The sequence below is a fragment of the Falco cherrug genome, chromosome 9 (assembly GCF_023634085.1).
Source record: "Falco cherrug isolate bFalChe1 chromosome 9, bFalChe1.pri, whole genome shotgun sequence".
Classification (NCBI taxonomy): domain Eukaryota; kingdom Metazoa; phylum Chordata; class Aves; order Falconiformes; family Falconidae; genus Falco; species Falco cherrug.
Genome location: NC_073705.1, coordinates 18,897,578 through 18,912,015, shown reverse-complemented (window position 1 = coordinate 18,912,015; position 14,438 = coordinate 18,897,578). Strand labels below are relative to the sequence as shown.

The 14,438-nt window shown below is 47.3% G+C and overlaps 1 protein-coding gene across 13 annotated transcripts in view; it reads left to right on the top strand.

The window, feature by feature from the left end:
- Nucleotides 1-13,047, top strand: part of CAMK2G (calcium/calmodulin dependent protein kinase II gamma) — a 121,699-nt gene extending 108,652 nt beyond the window's left edge. For 5 of the 13 annotated variants that reach the window (XM_055719614.1, XM_055719611.1, XM_055719615.1 and 2 more), the window contains 6 exons: nt 927-1,040; nt 2,793-2,918; nt 5,569-5,644; nt 6,134-6,228; nt 7,351-7,596; nt 10,265-13,047. In XM_055719614.1, the coding sequence (XP_055575589.1) occupies nt 927-1,040; nt 2,793-2,918; nt 5,569-5,644; nt 6,134-6,228; nt 7,351-7,583 (644 nt within the window). In that variant the 3' untranslated portion in view covers nt 7,584-7,596; nt 10,265-13,047. The remainder of the gene's footprint in view (nt 1-926; nt 1,041-2,792; nt 2,919-5,568; nt 5,645-6,133; nt 6,229-7,350; nt 7,597-10,264) is intronic. The other 8 variants (XM_055719618.1, XM_055719616.1, XM_055719619.1 and 5 more) reach the window with 2 other exon arrangements.
- The last annotated feature ends 1,391 nt before the right edge of the window (nt 13,048-14,438 follow it).

Sequence of the window (14,438 nt, the reverse complement as noted above, 5' to 3'; positions counted from 1 at the left end):
GAAACTGGATGGGTTTGGTAATGTGGTAATCAACGTGATTTATCTAATTCTCACTGGATGTCCATCCGGAAGAAATACTTGTCCAGAACTTTATCTCCTTTGGCAGCTTTTCTTAGGAGAGGTCCGAGGCTTGAGCCAGTTGAGCCAGTGGGTCCTGTAAGTCAGGGGTACGAATGCTGGGAGGAGAGGAGGGCTAGGGCTGGGACGGGAGCGGGGAGGAGAGCAGCCGGCCAGGGCTCCATCTGTGAGGAATGCTATAGGGTTGCATTGCTGCAGGTGAAAACCGAGTGGGGGGTTTTGGCAGAGGTTAGAAAAATTTGTTACGATTTTAACAGAAGAGTATTTGAACGGCGGTTGGGAGGGAAGGAGCTTGCACAGTAACGGCCTGTGCTCCAGCCAGCTCTGCTGATTGTAGTGCTTCAGTTGCAAGTGTGGCGGTGTTCACCAGCATTCCTTTTCAACTCCTGCCCTTCCATGTTTTAAGCTGAGCAAGCACTCAAGCAAAGCTATAAATAGACCAAAAGGTTTGGGGGTGTTGGAGCTCTCAGCATTCCGCATAGCCATGACTCTGGGAAAAGGGAAGTGCTGCTGCAATTCCTCTGCCAACTTCTTATTTGCAGTAGACGGCAGGTTATACAGATCTCTTCTGCCGTGGTGTAGGAGACATCGTCTTGATCCGTCAGGGACACGTTGTTGCCACCGTGGTGGGGCTAAAGGCAGCGCTCCCCGCCCGTCTGGCATTGTAAATGGCACAGCAGATCCATGTTGTAGAGCTGTCTATTTGGCTTTGCCCTGGAGGATACTTCTGCATGTTTTGTGCCCAGCATCGTGGTTTCTTTAATGTTCTCCTATTTCCTTTCTCTTTTTTTATTTACTGAACTTGCGTGTTTTGTTTGTGTTTGTGTTTTAATTCCCTGCCATGCTAGCTCCCCCTCTCTCCACCGGGGACGGCAGCTCAGTGCTTGAAGGACGGAGGCACAGTGAGAGCAAAACACAGACTGAGTCCATGCAGTCCCAGCTTTCTCTCTGTTTCTCAGCCAGTAAGTCCAGGGGTGCAGTGCTTCACGGCATCTTTTTCACACCCCTCCCTCCACCTTTCCCATTTCTCCTTCCCTGAATTTTTCCTTTCCTCAACTTCCTTCCAGAATGTTGATTTTTTTTCATTTCCAGTACTCCAGAACAAAAAGAAATCATCTCCCTTCCTGCAAAATACCCTCCTCTGCACACTAAAAATTTCCAAACCTTTCCTTCCCTTTTTGGAAAAAAAAACAACCAAAACCCACCCCAAACAGAACCTCATCCTAGCTAATTTCATTCCCTTGCTTTCATCTGGGCGAGACACGGAGTTCTCTGCGGAGACTCTGCCTTTTGGGGTTTCCTGGGGCAAGTCGCTGCATCTCTTAGTTTTCCTTGGGTTAAATGGGGTCAGTGGTGCAGGTCAGCTCATAGAGGGGGAATGCAAGGCCGGGGTCGGTCTCGCTTCTCAAGAGCTTCTGAGCACCCCAGGTGTGGGTGGTGCTCGGGAAGTGCAAAAGGAACAAAACCCAGTTTTATAGAATGCTTGAAGGATGCTTTGGAAGAGAGGCTGTTGCTGCTGGAAGACCCTGTAGCATTTCCAAATCTGCTGTCAGGTCCTCTGAGTGGAAACCCATGGATAATGGTGGCTCTGAGGGGCGTTTCTCTGTTGTGAGCTTTACCTTGCATGTCTGTCTGGCTCGCTCAGCTGGTACCGGGGTCAGTCTGCCAGGTACCATCTGCCTGATCCCTCCTGACCTTGCTACCTCCATGGAGGAGCCTGTGGCTGAAAAACTGAAAATATATAGGAAAAAAGCTTGTAGGTTGGAGAAAGTCTAGGTGGGATTCCAAGCCTTTCCTCTACACAGACATACTGTACTAGCTGCCTGAAAGGGTATTATAAATGTAATTTATAATTATCATACATTTAAATAATCACATAATAAAATTTAATATAATAAAATAAAAAATATTATAATATTATTATTAAATACATGTATAGTATCTTTATAAAGCTGTAATGGAAGGGTCCTTAATGTGAGTCGGGGAGGTCTGGAGTGTTTGATTCTGTTCCGGTCAGTCTGGGAAGGCAGGGACAGGGATGCCCTCCTCCTCCTGCCTTCCTGCCCTGGGTTCCTGCACACAGCACCAGCACCTCATATGACGCAGCGCTCGGAGCCTCTCTGTTACTGATTTCTGAAGTGCTCCAAGGGTGTCAGACCTGCTGGTTGATGAGGTGCAGCAGGAACGGTGTTTTGCCTAGCCAGAACGGAAGGGAAATGACCTCTTCTGAAGTCCTTTTTGCTGTGACCTGTCCATCACTGCTTTCTGATGAACTCTTTCCTCTTGCTGATAAAGGGCCCTGCTTGGTACGCTGAGGAGTGCCACATCGCTTCTCTGCCAAGCGGAGCAGCGTGCCCCCCACTCCCCCCCACCCCGAGTTGAGATTTGCAGTGATGTGGGTGCCCCGCATCCCTTCCCTTCCACTTGCATCTCCGGGGTTGGGTCACCCTCAGACACACCCCCCCAGCAGCAGCAGCACGGCTCCCGCTGTGCCCGGGCTGCTGCCCCCAGCAGAGTCCGGTGCCCAGGCCGGAGGGCGGGTGGCGGTGCCCAGGATGCGGATGGCTCTGGTGCCTGCCGGGGCTGGGGCTCTGCCTGTCTGTCTGTACTTCTTTGTTGGTTTTTATTTTGCTTTCTGGTTTGTTGTGGTTTGTTTGGGGTTTTTTTTGTTTGTTTGTTTGTTTATTATTTTAATGCTTACATTTGTTTTGCAGCTACACAGTCTTGTGAAGAGAAGCTTCTTGCCTGGGACAGCCCAGGGCAGACATTGGAGTTAGAGCGTGCTCGGTCGGAGCCTTTGCTAACTCCAGTAGTTCCCTTTGTACTTAACCGCGCACCGTGTAAGTTAGCAGCCGGGTAGCAGTAGTGGAGTAGTGCAACTAGTACTAGTTACCGTAGATGTAAAGCTCCCCCCTTCTTCTCTCCGCCTCTGTGCCCCTCTTCCCCCCCCGTCGCTCCGGAGCCCTGCAGGGAGCGCCGGCGGCCGCTGGGGGGCGCCGCAGTGCCGCCGTGCCGGGGGAGCGGGGCGCCCCCCGGCGGCCGCGGCGGGGCAGGGCCCGTGCCGGGAGCCTCTGCGCTCGGCGCTGCTGCCGCGGCGGTGCTGGCCCGAGGCAGCGGCACAGCCCTGGGTCACGCTTTTATATCCGTGCTGGTGCATGCCTGCCTCCCCTTTGTGCCTCTGCAAAGGTAGGAGACGCTTGGGTTCATCGGGATGAACCCCTTTGGTGCCTCTCCACGGTGTAAGTTAGGAAACCCAGGGATTCATCGGGATTAATCCCTTTTGTGCTTCTCCACAGTGTAAGTTAGAAGATGCTTGGATTCATCAGGATGAATCCCTTTTGTGCCTGTCCATAGTTTAAGTTAGAAGATGCTTGGATTCTTCTGGATGAACCCCTTTTGTGCCTCTCCACGGTGTAAGTTGGGAGACCCAGGGATTCATCGGGATTAATCCCTTTTGTGCCTCTCCACAGTGTAAGTTAGGAGACCCAGGGACTCATCAGGAGCAGCAGGTGCGAGTGCTTTCCCCTGTGACATCCTGAGGCTCTCTGTCCTTTGGGAAAAAGGGATCATCACCTCCTGTGTGCTGGTTGGAGCTTGGGACATGTAGTATAAGCAAGAAGATGAGCACGGTCTGATGGAATGGACTTGTGTTGAAGAACAGGGTTGATGCTGCTGCACAGTGACACTTGGGAAGGGGGCGCAGATCTCCTTTGGTACACGGTGCCCGTGGTCTGCACATTTCCTCACTCATCCCAAACAAGCCTTTACCATGGACTCCATCTTCCAGACGCTGCACATGTTGGTGTGTGCTCTGCATGGAAGGGAGGTCCAACAAGTAGCCCCGCTTCATGCAGAGGCAATTCCAGAAGACTTGCTTGTAAGGACATTTTTCACACTAGACACAGCCCACTGTGTTGTTTTGATCCATTCCCTATATACATCCTTCAACATGTGGAAATGTATACAGAGTGGCAAAACAAGCTCCCTCAAATTCTGAGCCAGTTGTCCCCTGTCTGAGGTGTTTCTGTGGCTGGCAGGGGAGTATAATTCTCTTAATTGATTTCCAGAGTGGGTGCAGACATCTTTGGCAGCCAGTGAGATTATCACCTTGTTGCTCTTCAGCTGCACTTATCAGTGGTGGGATGAGATGCACATGTGGATGGGAGCTTGCAGGGGAGGGCTGTTCAGACTAGCGTCTTCTGGCATTTTGAGTGGAATCTAGCTTCCCTGACTTGGACATCTAAAGATGGTAGGTTGGATTTAAATGGATTTAATGACAGGCATCTGAGATGCCTCAGGTGAGGCTTCCAGAAGGACCTATTTCTTTCGGGGCCTAAAGGAGGAACAGTCAAGTGGCTGGTTCCATTTCAGACACCTACATTTTAGATGCCTAAGGGGACATAAATTCCACAGTAGGAATTGTAAATTACTTGGTAACACAGAAGGTAACGCTAGCCTCCTAAGTGCTTGTATAATGTGCAGGATATTCTGCCTACAGGCACAGTGTGGGGAAGGCTGAAGGGATGTGAGGGTGTGCATATGTAGGCTCAGGCATGTATAATGGTGCGCATACAGTCGTAGAACTTGAATTGTGTTATCTAACAGAACCACCCCAAACTTTGTGTTAAGAACTCTTGAAATCAGCATAGGTGGTGGAGCACCTCAGAGGGGATGGGACCTGGGCAGTCAGCTGTGGGAAGCCAAGGGAGGAGGGTGCAGAGGTGCTGGCCAGAGAGGAGCCAAACATCAGGAGACAGGTGGCCCTCGTCCTCATTCATCCAGAAGTCCAGTGCGCTGTGTTGGGTTAGCGGCAGTGCTGTCAAAGCGCTGAAAAGAGCCATATCGCAGGGATCGGTGGAAGCTACCTGCCTGAGGAATGGAGCACGCACCAGGGCATAGCGAGGACCTGTTCATCCAACCCATCCATCCCGCTACAGTTGTTTTTCTGGCTTGCAGAAGTCATCCCTACATGTCCCGCTTGCTTGTTTGTAGCATTCATAATAGCTGAGGTATTGGTGATGGTGATAGGCAAGTGGGAGACTTTTTCCAATTGGTGTGATCTTGTGTGGTGGCCATTTGTGTGTGACTACTGTGCTGAAGGGTTTCCACATCTTAAGCTGCCAATCAAGGGCTTTACATTGGCAGATTCACTGATATTTGTTGGTCAGACTGGCCAGAAGCACCTCAGGCTGTCATTCAGGAGACACCTCCGGTGCCTTACACCTTTCTAGAAGAACAAAAAAAATTGAATATGACATCTTCATTTCCTTTCTCCCGGCATTATGGGATCACCATTCCCCTTTCATCCCACTGCCCCCCTACTCGCATGCTGATGGCTGTCATTACTGCATATCTCCAGAATGCAGGGAGCAGCATCCTATGAGATCTAGTCATGGTGCTCCGCAGATTGCTTGTGTGAAGCACCCACTAGCCCCGTGTTCCCACCGAAGCCTTACACACAGTTAAATTGCTCTTTCTTCTTGTTCACAGTGCGTAAGCAAGAGATCATTAAGATAACAGAGCAGCTGATAGAAGCTATCAACAATGGAGACTTTGAGGCTTATACGTAAGTACAGATGTCTTCTGAGTTGTTTACCAGTTGGTGTGCAAGTGATGTTCTGGCTCCTGGGTACGAGGAGCTGTCACGCGGGTAAAAAGGGACGGTAAAAAGTTTCATCGTTTTTAGCCTACATCAGTTAGGAGTAGGGATGTGGTAAGGCTCTCATAAGTGAACGTCAGGTAGAAGTTGGGTATCAGACAGAAGCAACAAAGGGAAAATGCCCTGGCTTTGTAAGAAAAGCAGGGGGGAGGGCAGTGAGATGGGCAGAAAGAGAATAAAAGCCAGAAGCCTAAAGGCTGCTTTTCTGTGAAGTGCCAACCAGCATCAACTCCATGTTGTTGTGGTAGGACTGAGTCCTCCAGGAACTTATTCCCTGGCATAGGGACATAGTTAGGTGGGTGCAGGGTGTGAGCCAAGCACTCACCGGTGCTTCATTGTGTAAATGGCCCTTGGGCTCAAATGCAGACTGTGAGCCTGTGGTGGTTTTTTTTGCAGAAAAATCTGTGATCCCGGCTTGACCTCATTTGAACCTGAAGCACTGGGGAACCTGGTTGAAGGAATGGATTTCCATAAGTTTTACTTCGAGAACTGTGAGTGGGTAGATTTGGTAACACCGACAGCTTTTTCTCTAATCCCCCTTTATGCCACGTCTTGAGGGGGGGAAATTGCCCTTGTTTTTATTGGCTGTCAGAACCAGCAAGAATATGATTGTGCATGGGCTACGATGCATTCGTAAAAGCCAGCCTGCTTTCTCTCAAAAGCCCTTTTCAGCAACAATTCCAATTGTAACCCCCAGATCCTTTCACTGCAGGCATACCATTTGCCTGGTGCAAATATGTTGTAAGCATGGACTGCAGGAGCTTTAAAAGTGTGAGGCACCGGATTTCCTGCTGATATGGAAATGGAAAAAAATGAGCATATTTTGATGGAAACAACATGTATGTTTAGAGCAGACATACCGAACGGTCAGACATATAGTCATGCACAAATTGGTCACGCCTTTGCCTTGGAGTTTGCCCGGGATGGCTTCAGATCTCCAACACCTAAGGAGCCTGTTTACGGGGATACGAGGGTCACCTTGTCAGCCTGGGGCAGGAAAAAGAATTGGGAGAAAAGCTGTCGTTGATACTGGTGGATGTACCTCCCTTCCTGGATGTCTCCACAGGATGAGATAATTGAAATCCAAGTCCTGAGCTGTTCAGTTTGCTTTATTTTGGGGGTTTTGTCAAGGTCCTTAGTGCAGGCAGTTCCTAGCACTACAAGTATGCAGAGACTTTGTCTCTCTCAAAAGCCTGTTCTGGAGTGATTTTTACACTTCTCTGAGGCTTGTTCATATTTAATGCAGGCCTAGCTTAAAGATCTTCTGATTATTGACTCCTTTGCCACAACATTCTGTAATTAAAAGATCTTTTCCTATAACTGAAGAAACAGCAGCACTGATGTTGAAAAAGTGGCGAGTATGCTTTGCAGAAGAAGCAGGAGCAAAGGAGGCCAGGGAATTCTAGGCAATAATAATGCGCAGTTCCTAAGGAGAACAACAGGTGATAGGGGAAAGAATTGCTTGGATTTTGCCTGGAAAATTGCAGGAGCAATTTTTATTGTATCCCAGAGTCCAGTGGAAGGTGAGTAGAATACTAAAGAGGCTGGAAGATGTGGAGGGCTGTTCCTTCTTTGTAGTAAAGTGAAGCTGATGGTTTTGCGTATTCTGCCAGTATTGTCGAAGAACAGCAAGCCGATACATACCACCATCCTGAACCCCCACGTCCACGTCATCGGTGAGGATGCTGCCTGCATCGCGTACATCCGCCTGACACAGTACATCGACGGCCAAGGCCGGCCCCGCACCACGCAGTCTGAGGAGACCCGTGTCTGGCACCGCCGGGATGGCAAGTGGCTGAACGTCCACTACCACTGCTCTGGAGCTCCTGCAGCACCTCTCCAGTGAGGATCAAATACGGGTATGGACTGTCAGGGAAGGAGTATGTCACACACCCAGCTAAGGTGCCGTATGTGGGAATTCACTATTCAAGGCTGTTTAGCTGGCTGAGAGAGGTTTTTAGTCGTCTGTAGGCTAGGAACTTCTGCTGATCAGTTGGTGTTCCCTTCTCTCAGCCCTGTGCTGTAGACTCAGTAGGGTTACCTGCCACTCCTGACAAACTGAAGTGTTGTGACAGACAGTTGTTGCTGAGCACAACTACCCTTGTAGCAGCAGTGCTTCCTCCCAGGCGCTTAGCTCTGTGCCCAGGTGGAGTGCTAATCCAGAGCAGAGAGGAAAAGTATCTCATGCTGTGCACAGGTTTGCTGTGTTGCAGTTGTCAGGGATCTACCTTTACGTGCTAGGGGCGATTTCGGAGAACTTTCCTGATAGGAATCTCATTCTCTAGAGAGATCGTTGTAAAATCTATACAGAACAATTTCTGTGCCATAAGGGTAAATATTTATTCGTATACATTTTACTACCAATTTTCTGACTAGAAGGTATTTAGTGTACAACGCTGAGAAAACTCAGAGAAAAAAAATCTAAGCTGATAATAGTATCGGAGGATTTAAAATATCTCCCAATTAGCTCACCACATTTCAGCATTGGAGGAAACTGATTATAGAGTTTGACATGAAGCAACGATTGTTGCTTGATCCTAAATGACAGCAGATCCATCTGCTTCTGCAGCATTTAGGCATTCTTGTTTATTGCCTTACTGGTTTCTTCTAGTTAGATGTACAAAGTCTTTCTGCCCCCTTTCATTTTATGCTGAAGTATGTGTCTCATTCCTTTTAAAGATCTAAGTTTCCTAATCTTAGGACCTTTTTACTGAAGATTTTCTATTTAAGAGCAAACACAAAAAACATGGACACCTGGGAGACAAGCTTTTTTAAATGTGGTCATTTGAGGATGAACCACGCAAATATACTTACTGCTTGAGTCCTAGTGCTGTGTGCTGCTTGGGACTAAGCCAAGAGCAGTTTTTATTCTTCTGTGTTGTGAGGGGTTCAGCCCTATGAAAGCAATGGAAAGGAATGTGAACTATCACAAGCAATTTGCAGAGGTCACAGAGGGAATTTGAAAAGCAAAAGCCAGTTGGGGGCACCAGAAGCAGGGAAGCTTTCAAGAGAGCTGGGCAATCAGCTGGATTTCCAGGGAGTAAAGGCAGTGAGAAGGATAAAGCCTTTGCAGGGAAACAGAAAATATCCTCGCATCAGTTTTCATCACGGAGATGCTGAGGAAGACTTCTGTCCTGGATTTAGACTAAAAAAGATGCAGAAGAAATTATTGACTTGAAGATCGGTATGGCTCGATGACTGTGTCTAGGAGTTCTGAGGAAGCTTAGGAATGGAGAGCCTTAGCTGCCACGGGAGAGGGGTGTTTCCCTCACTTGACTGCTGAAATGTTGCACCTCCTCCGAAAGTATGTGCAGGAGGGATGCTGAAAACTGCAGAGCAGAAGCCGTTTCCAAACCACAAGATGTTGGTTAAAACATAATTTAAAAAAAAAAACTAGAAACTAAACTGGCGTTGAAGTATTTGCATGCCTTTCTGGGTTCTGAAGGAGGTGTAACCACGTGCGGTCAGGAGTGGGGTCGGTGTGGGTAGCCCCCTCTGAACACACTGAATCGCTCTGGAGCGGCGTTGGCCAACGTGCAGTGAAGGGTGAGGATGGAGAATGCGTGAGGTGAATAAGAAGGGTTAAACAGAAATCAGTGGTTTGTTCTCACCTGGGAGGCAGAGTTCAGTTTCGGGTAAGTCATCTGAAAAGGAAACTGCAGCCATAAAAGAAGTTTGAGGTTAATCAGAAGGCTTCTGTGTAAGGAGAGAGTAGGAACCGAGAAGAGAGAAGACTAGTAAGAAAGTTTGTGACAAAGACTTGTGAACTAGGAAGTGGTAGAAGGAAGATTTTGGCTGTACTTTCATGGCAGGACAATGCTAAACAAACATGAAAAAACCCCAAACTGAAAACTGATCAAAATAAATCCAGTAATTTGACGGAAGAGGATTAGCCAGGAGGAGCCTTTGCTAAGAGCAGTCACTAGGGCTACAACTTTGCAAAATTGCGGAAAAGCTCATACATTTGTATAAATATTGAGAATATTTAGAGACAAAATTACTGAAGACTCACAAAAAAAGGCAGCGGGGGGGAGGCGGGAAGGGTCTTTCAGTTCAAGGCAAAAGCCAAGTTTTTTGGCAAGTGCCAAAGTGAGGCAGAAACTGTTCCTCAGGCCCAGAGCCTTTTCTCTCCGCTTGGGAAACTTGTTGAGCTTCTGGGATGTTGCTGCTAGGTAGCAGCCCAGGTCTGCTCCAGGCAAGCACGTAGTACATTTCCCTCAGCAGCCGGCTTTCCATAATTCGTTTCCCTCAGCAGCCGGCTTTCCATCGTTCGTTTCCCTCAGCAGCCGGCTTTCTGGCCCGCTCGGCCGCCTGGAGGGAGAGCGGGTGCCGCTGGTCTTCAGGTGCTCCGCACGGGCCCCAGCCTCTGCTGCGCTGGGAAGGGTTTCTGCCTGCACCAAGTAATTGGTCTGTAGAAGACATGTTTTATTAACTGTGTACAGCTAATGTTTGGCTTTATTTCCTTCCATCTTCCATCCTGTTCTCCCCTCTCCTTTCTGGGTGGACACTACCTCTTCCTGACTGCAGCAACTTGTGGAGATACTCAGCTGGAGGGCAATATCTTCTTAGCAAGCAGCTCTGGAGTGCCTGAGTGACAGCAACGGTCATGTCTGTTTTGACGTTAAAAAAAAAAAATACAAATTACAAACAGGCAGCAGCCAAATGCACGAAACCCTGCATGCATCTGATGCTCCGGGCGCTGCCTTTCTGTTGTTTTCCATGGATCCATCGTGTCTGTTTCTGCTGTACGAAGGTGTTTTTAAATCTAAAAAAAAAAAAAAAAAAAAAAAAAAAAAAAAGACATGCTGTTTGTATAAAATAATAAAAAACAGGAATAATGCTAAATAAATGACAGATTATCCAACATGCCCCTTCCCCCAGGGCTAAGAAAATGGCAGCAGCTGGAACATCTTTCAGAAATGAAGTGAGGGGGAAAGCAAAAGTGAAGGAGAGAGAAAGAGAGAGGGAGAGCAAAAAAGGAGGCAGCTTGAGCAGCAGATGGCTGAACTGTGCTCCGCAAGGCCGTGGTGGAGGTTAACATCGCATTCAGGCTGTGCTGCGACTTCAACCGTGAGAGGTGGCGAAGAGACCCCAGAGGAGCCAGTGTGAAGACTGGGGTTCGAGAGAGAGGAGGTGCTGCTCCTCCTGTTGCCTGGCAGACTGACTTCAGCCTGTTCCTTCTTTGATTTCTGCACAGCAAGAACGCTATGGAAAGCTGGTTGCTCGGCTGCAGGATCCCAAAACAGACTTTTCTTTTCTTTTTTTTTTTCCTTTTTTTTTTCTTTTAAAGAAAAAAAAAAAACAAAATGGGTTGTTGATCTTAAACTAAAGGTTGAAGTAGGGATTAAAAAAAATGGGTTTAAGTGATTATAACTTAAATAGAAGCTTGCTTTTCAGAGATGCCCGTTTTAGAAACAACCACTACCTGGCCAAACATGGAGGTTTGAAGCCAGCTTATTTAACTTAACAAAACAAAACAAAAGCATTGCATTAAGAGCAGAGATTTTAGAGGAAGAGGGTACATGTATGCGATTTTCTATGGGTTGGTTTTTTTCCTTTCCAGTAGTATAGTTGGGATCCACAGTGCTGCAGAACACGTGTTCCTTAGGAAGCAGACAAAAAACTTAGTGTTATGTTCTTCATGAAAACTTGCACATACACTCCTATATGAGGCATAAATAGCGTGTGTTTTTTTATACTGAAATATATGCACCCATAGAACTAAAGGGGTTACCTGGCCTCCTGTTTGATTTGTTTGGTCTCCGAGTAAAATCGCAGTGGGAGCCAGCAGCCCCAGCCAGGTGCTTCTCCCCACCACTAACTCATCTGATGTTTGTAAGTGTCATGTTTCCTAGTGTTTATTTGGGTAATTTTTCTATTTTTTACGGTGATGTTGTAACACAGAAAACTATCAGATCAGAACCTCAAAAACTGTAGGAAGGACTCCAGGCCACCTTCCTTTGTTGCCTGTGGGTGTTAGAGGACACCTGGAGAAGCAGAGGGGAGAGGGAACTAGCGCATGTGATCTGATGTTTGTCCTTTGGGCCAATTCATCTTCCTTTCTTTCCTTTGCTGCAGGAGTCCAATTCCTTTAGTCGTTGGGTGGGGAATGTGGAAGTGTTTTGTTGACCTTACCAAGGAGAGAGCCTAGCCCCAAGAAGAAACTGGCCTTTCTGGCAGACCTGATAGGATTTGTGTTGACCAAGGGAAGGCATGTCTTGCAGAAGGTGGGATGGGCTTTTACCTGAGCTTCTGTCCATCCCTAATCTTTTTTTGGATTTTGCGAGGGAGGTAAAGTGATTGCATTGACAGCATACTAATCGTGAGGCAACGTTTTTACAGACTATGGAGGAGAGAAGAAAGCCAATTTGGAATTTTAATCCTTGTTTACCAGCATGCAGAAAATTGGAGCTGTCGCTGTGCAGCAGGTAGCTCTCGGCTCTTGTTGTTAGAGAGGTGCTATCCCACACCAGGATTAGACAGCTAACCCCTGACGAAGGAACAGACCAGCCAGGTTTGCCAGGTTTGTCTGAGCAAATACGCTTTTTTTTTTTTTCTTCTTTCTTCCTCCCTCCCTCCACCACCCCAGGGAGGAGTGTGGGGGTTGAACCTTTGGGGGGCAAACACTAGATTTCATTATTTCGAAACATTTTTAAGACAGCACTAAGCCAGTGAGTGAAGTGGAAAAGTGAAAAGCCTTGATATTTTATTCAGGTTTTTGTTTTGGTTTTTTTTTAAGCCACAAAGAGAGAGCAAACAGGAGATTACATTGATGCCATTTAAAAAAGATAAATACAAAACATTATGCATGCCTTCTTTAGGTCTGATCTTCCTTGTCTCTTTACCTGATGATTAATAATTACAAAAGAAAACCCTCTGTATTAAGTATCTGCATCTTTCAGAGAAAATTTTAAAAAGAACAGAACTGTTGGGTTTTTTTGGTTTTGCACAGTCTTGGAGACAAACTCTCTTTTGGGGTTTTTTTTTTTTTGTTTGTTTTGTTTCCTTTTAAGTTAATGAGAAAACCTTAGCTTGGTATGGCCATTATCAAACACAGCTGTACACCTTTAGCATTCTTAATGTTCTCTTATGGGGCTAATATAAGCATCTATATAATATATATTATAAATATCACATTTTAAACAGGAAATGGAAGGCATTTGATGCAGAATTTTTGCATGATATAGAAATAATTAAAGTTAGCTAGTGTTTGTTTGTTTGGTCTGAATGTTGGTAGAATCTTCATAGCTTTGTTACAATGAAACCTTGAACTGAAAATATTTAATAAAATAACATTTAAACAGTGCAAAGTTTTGAGCATCACATTCTTCTCTTAAGCCATGGGACAGTGTGGAACTGGCACTTCTGGGACAAGAACCAATCCACAGAGCTTTTTTTGGGGGGGTCAGAAAATAGTGTGATTTAAAAACATCATGTTTAAAAAGGAAAAAAAGGTAAGTGGTACCATACCTAAGATGAAAAGATAACTGGCATTGATAAAAACAAAGGGACAACAGAACCTGTTGAAATGAACTTTATGGCACTTCCCTGACAGACCATGGGGTAATCGGGAATGGCTGCTTCTGTTCCCGACAGCCTAACCCTTGGCCAGCCTGCGCTGTTACTTCCTTTCTCAGTCTTTGTTTTCCTCGCTGGTATTTTCAGACTGCGGGAGAAGCCGCCTTGCCATTAGGTTTGCCTGGTGTAAACGCAGGCTGGGTGGCAGCTCTTGGCTGGTGAGCTGCCGTGCTGTGTCCTAGGCAGGGTGCTCCTGCGGGCACGCATCAGCCGCTCACCCGTGCACATCTGCCTGCTCCAGCAGCGTAAGCATCATTTCCTAACGCAAGTTAGAACGAGGTTGGATTTAGCCTGTTGTGTTTCTCTAGTGCCCTTGTTCCTAGAATTTCATTTGTGCTCCCTTGGGTGGGCTTTGTTCCATTCCGGCCTTCGCTGCTTTGGCGTTTTTCTTTCATTTCGCACCTTGTACTGTTCAGGCTACTCTCTTGGGGGCTGCAGGTCCCCCCTGAGCCTGCAGTTGTGCTGCTCCTGTGAAACCCCTTGCCAGGGGCCAGGGAGCATGGCTCTGGCAGTGGGACCCACGTGCTCGGGTGCTTTTCTGCATCTACCTGCTGGCCTTGCGGCAGCTGCGTGCATATCAGGTCCGGCATGGCTGCTGCTGGGGTTGCCCTGGGGTTGCACATCTCATTCTGATGGTGGCTGCAGCTAAGGCTGAGGGGCTCTGGTTGGCATCTGTGCGCCCACCTTGGCAGGCCTGGCCAGCATCCCGCACCCCCAGCCCTTCTCAGGTGCATCTGGGAAGGGCTGCAGATGAGATGAGGCTTTGCTTTACCTCGGAAAGAGAGTTCAGCGTGCTTAATCCCCTTTAACTGCAGCAATTACCTAGTAAATAGGTGTCAGTTGCTGCTGCTTAAAGAGATGATTGCTTTTGCTGCCTGATGAAACAGGAGGAAAATTGTCCTTAGTGTTTAAAGGGAGAAGGTAAGAGTTTTACAGCCTACTTCACAGGGGCTGAAGACAATCTGTTCCTAGCCAGAGAAGATAGCTCCTGCTATTACTGCGGTAGCAAAGAGAGGTTCTGCTATCATTCTGACATCTGAGGCAGCATCATTCACCAGGTAAGGTCTCTCCTGAAGCAGTTAATCATATCTTAATGGTCTTGAAAGAAATGGTGCAGTATGAT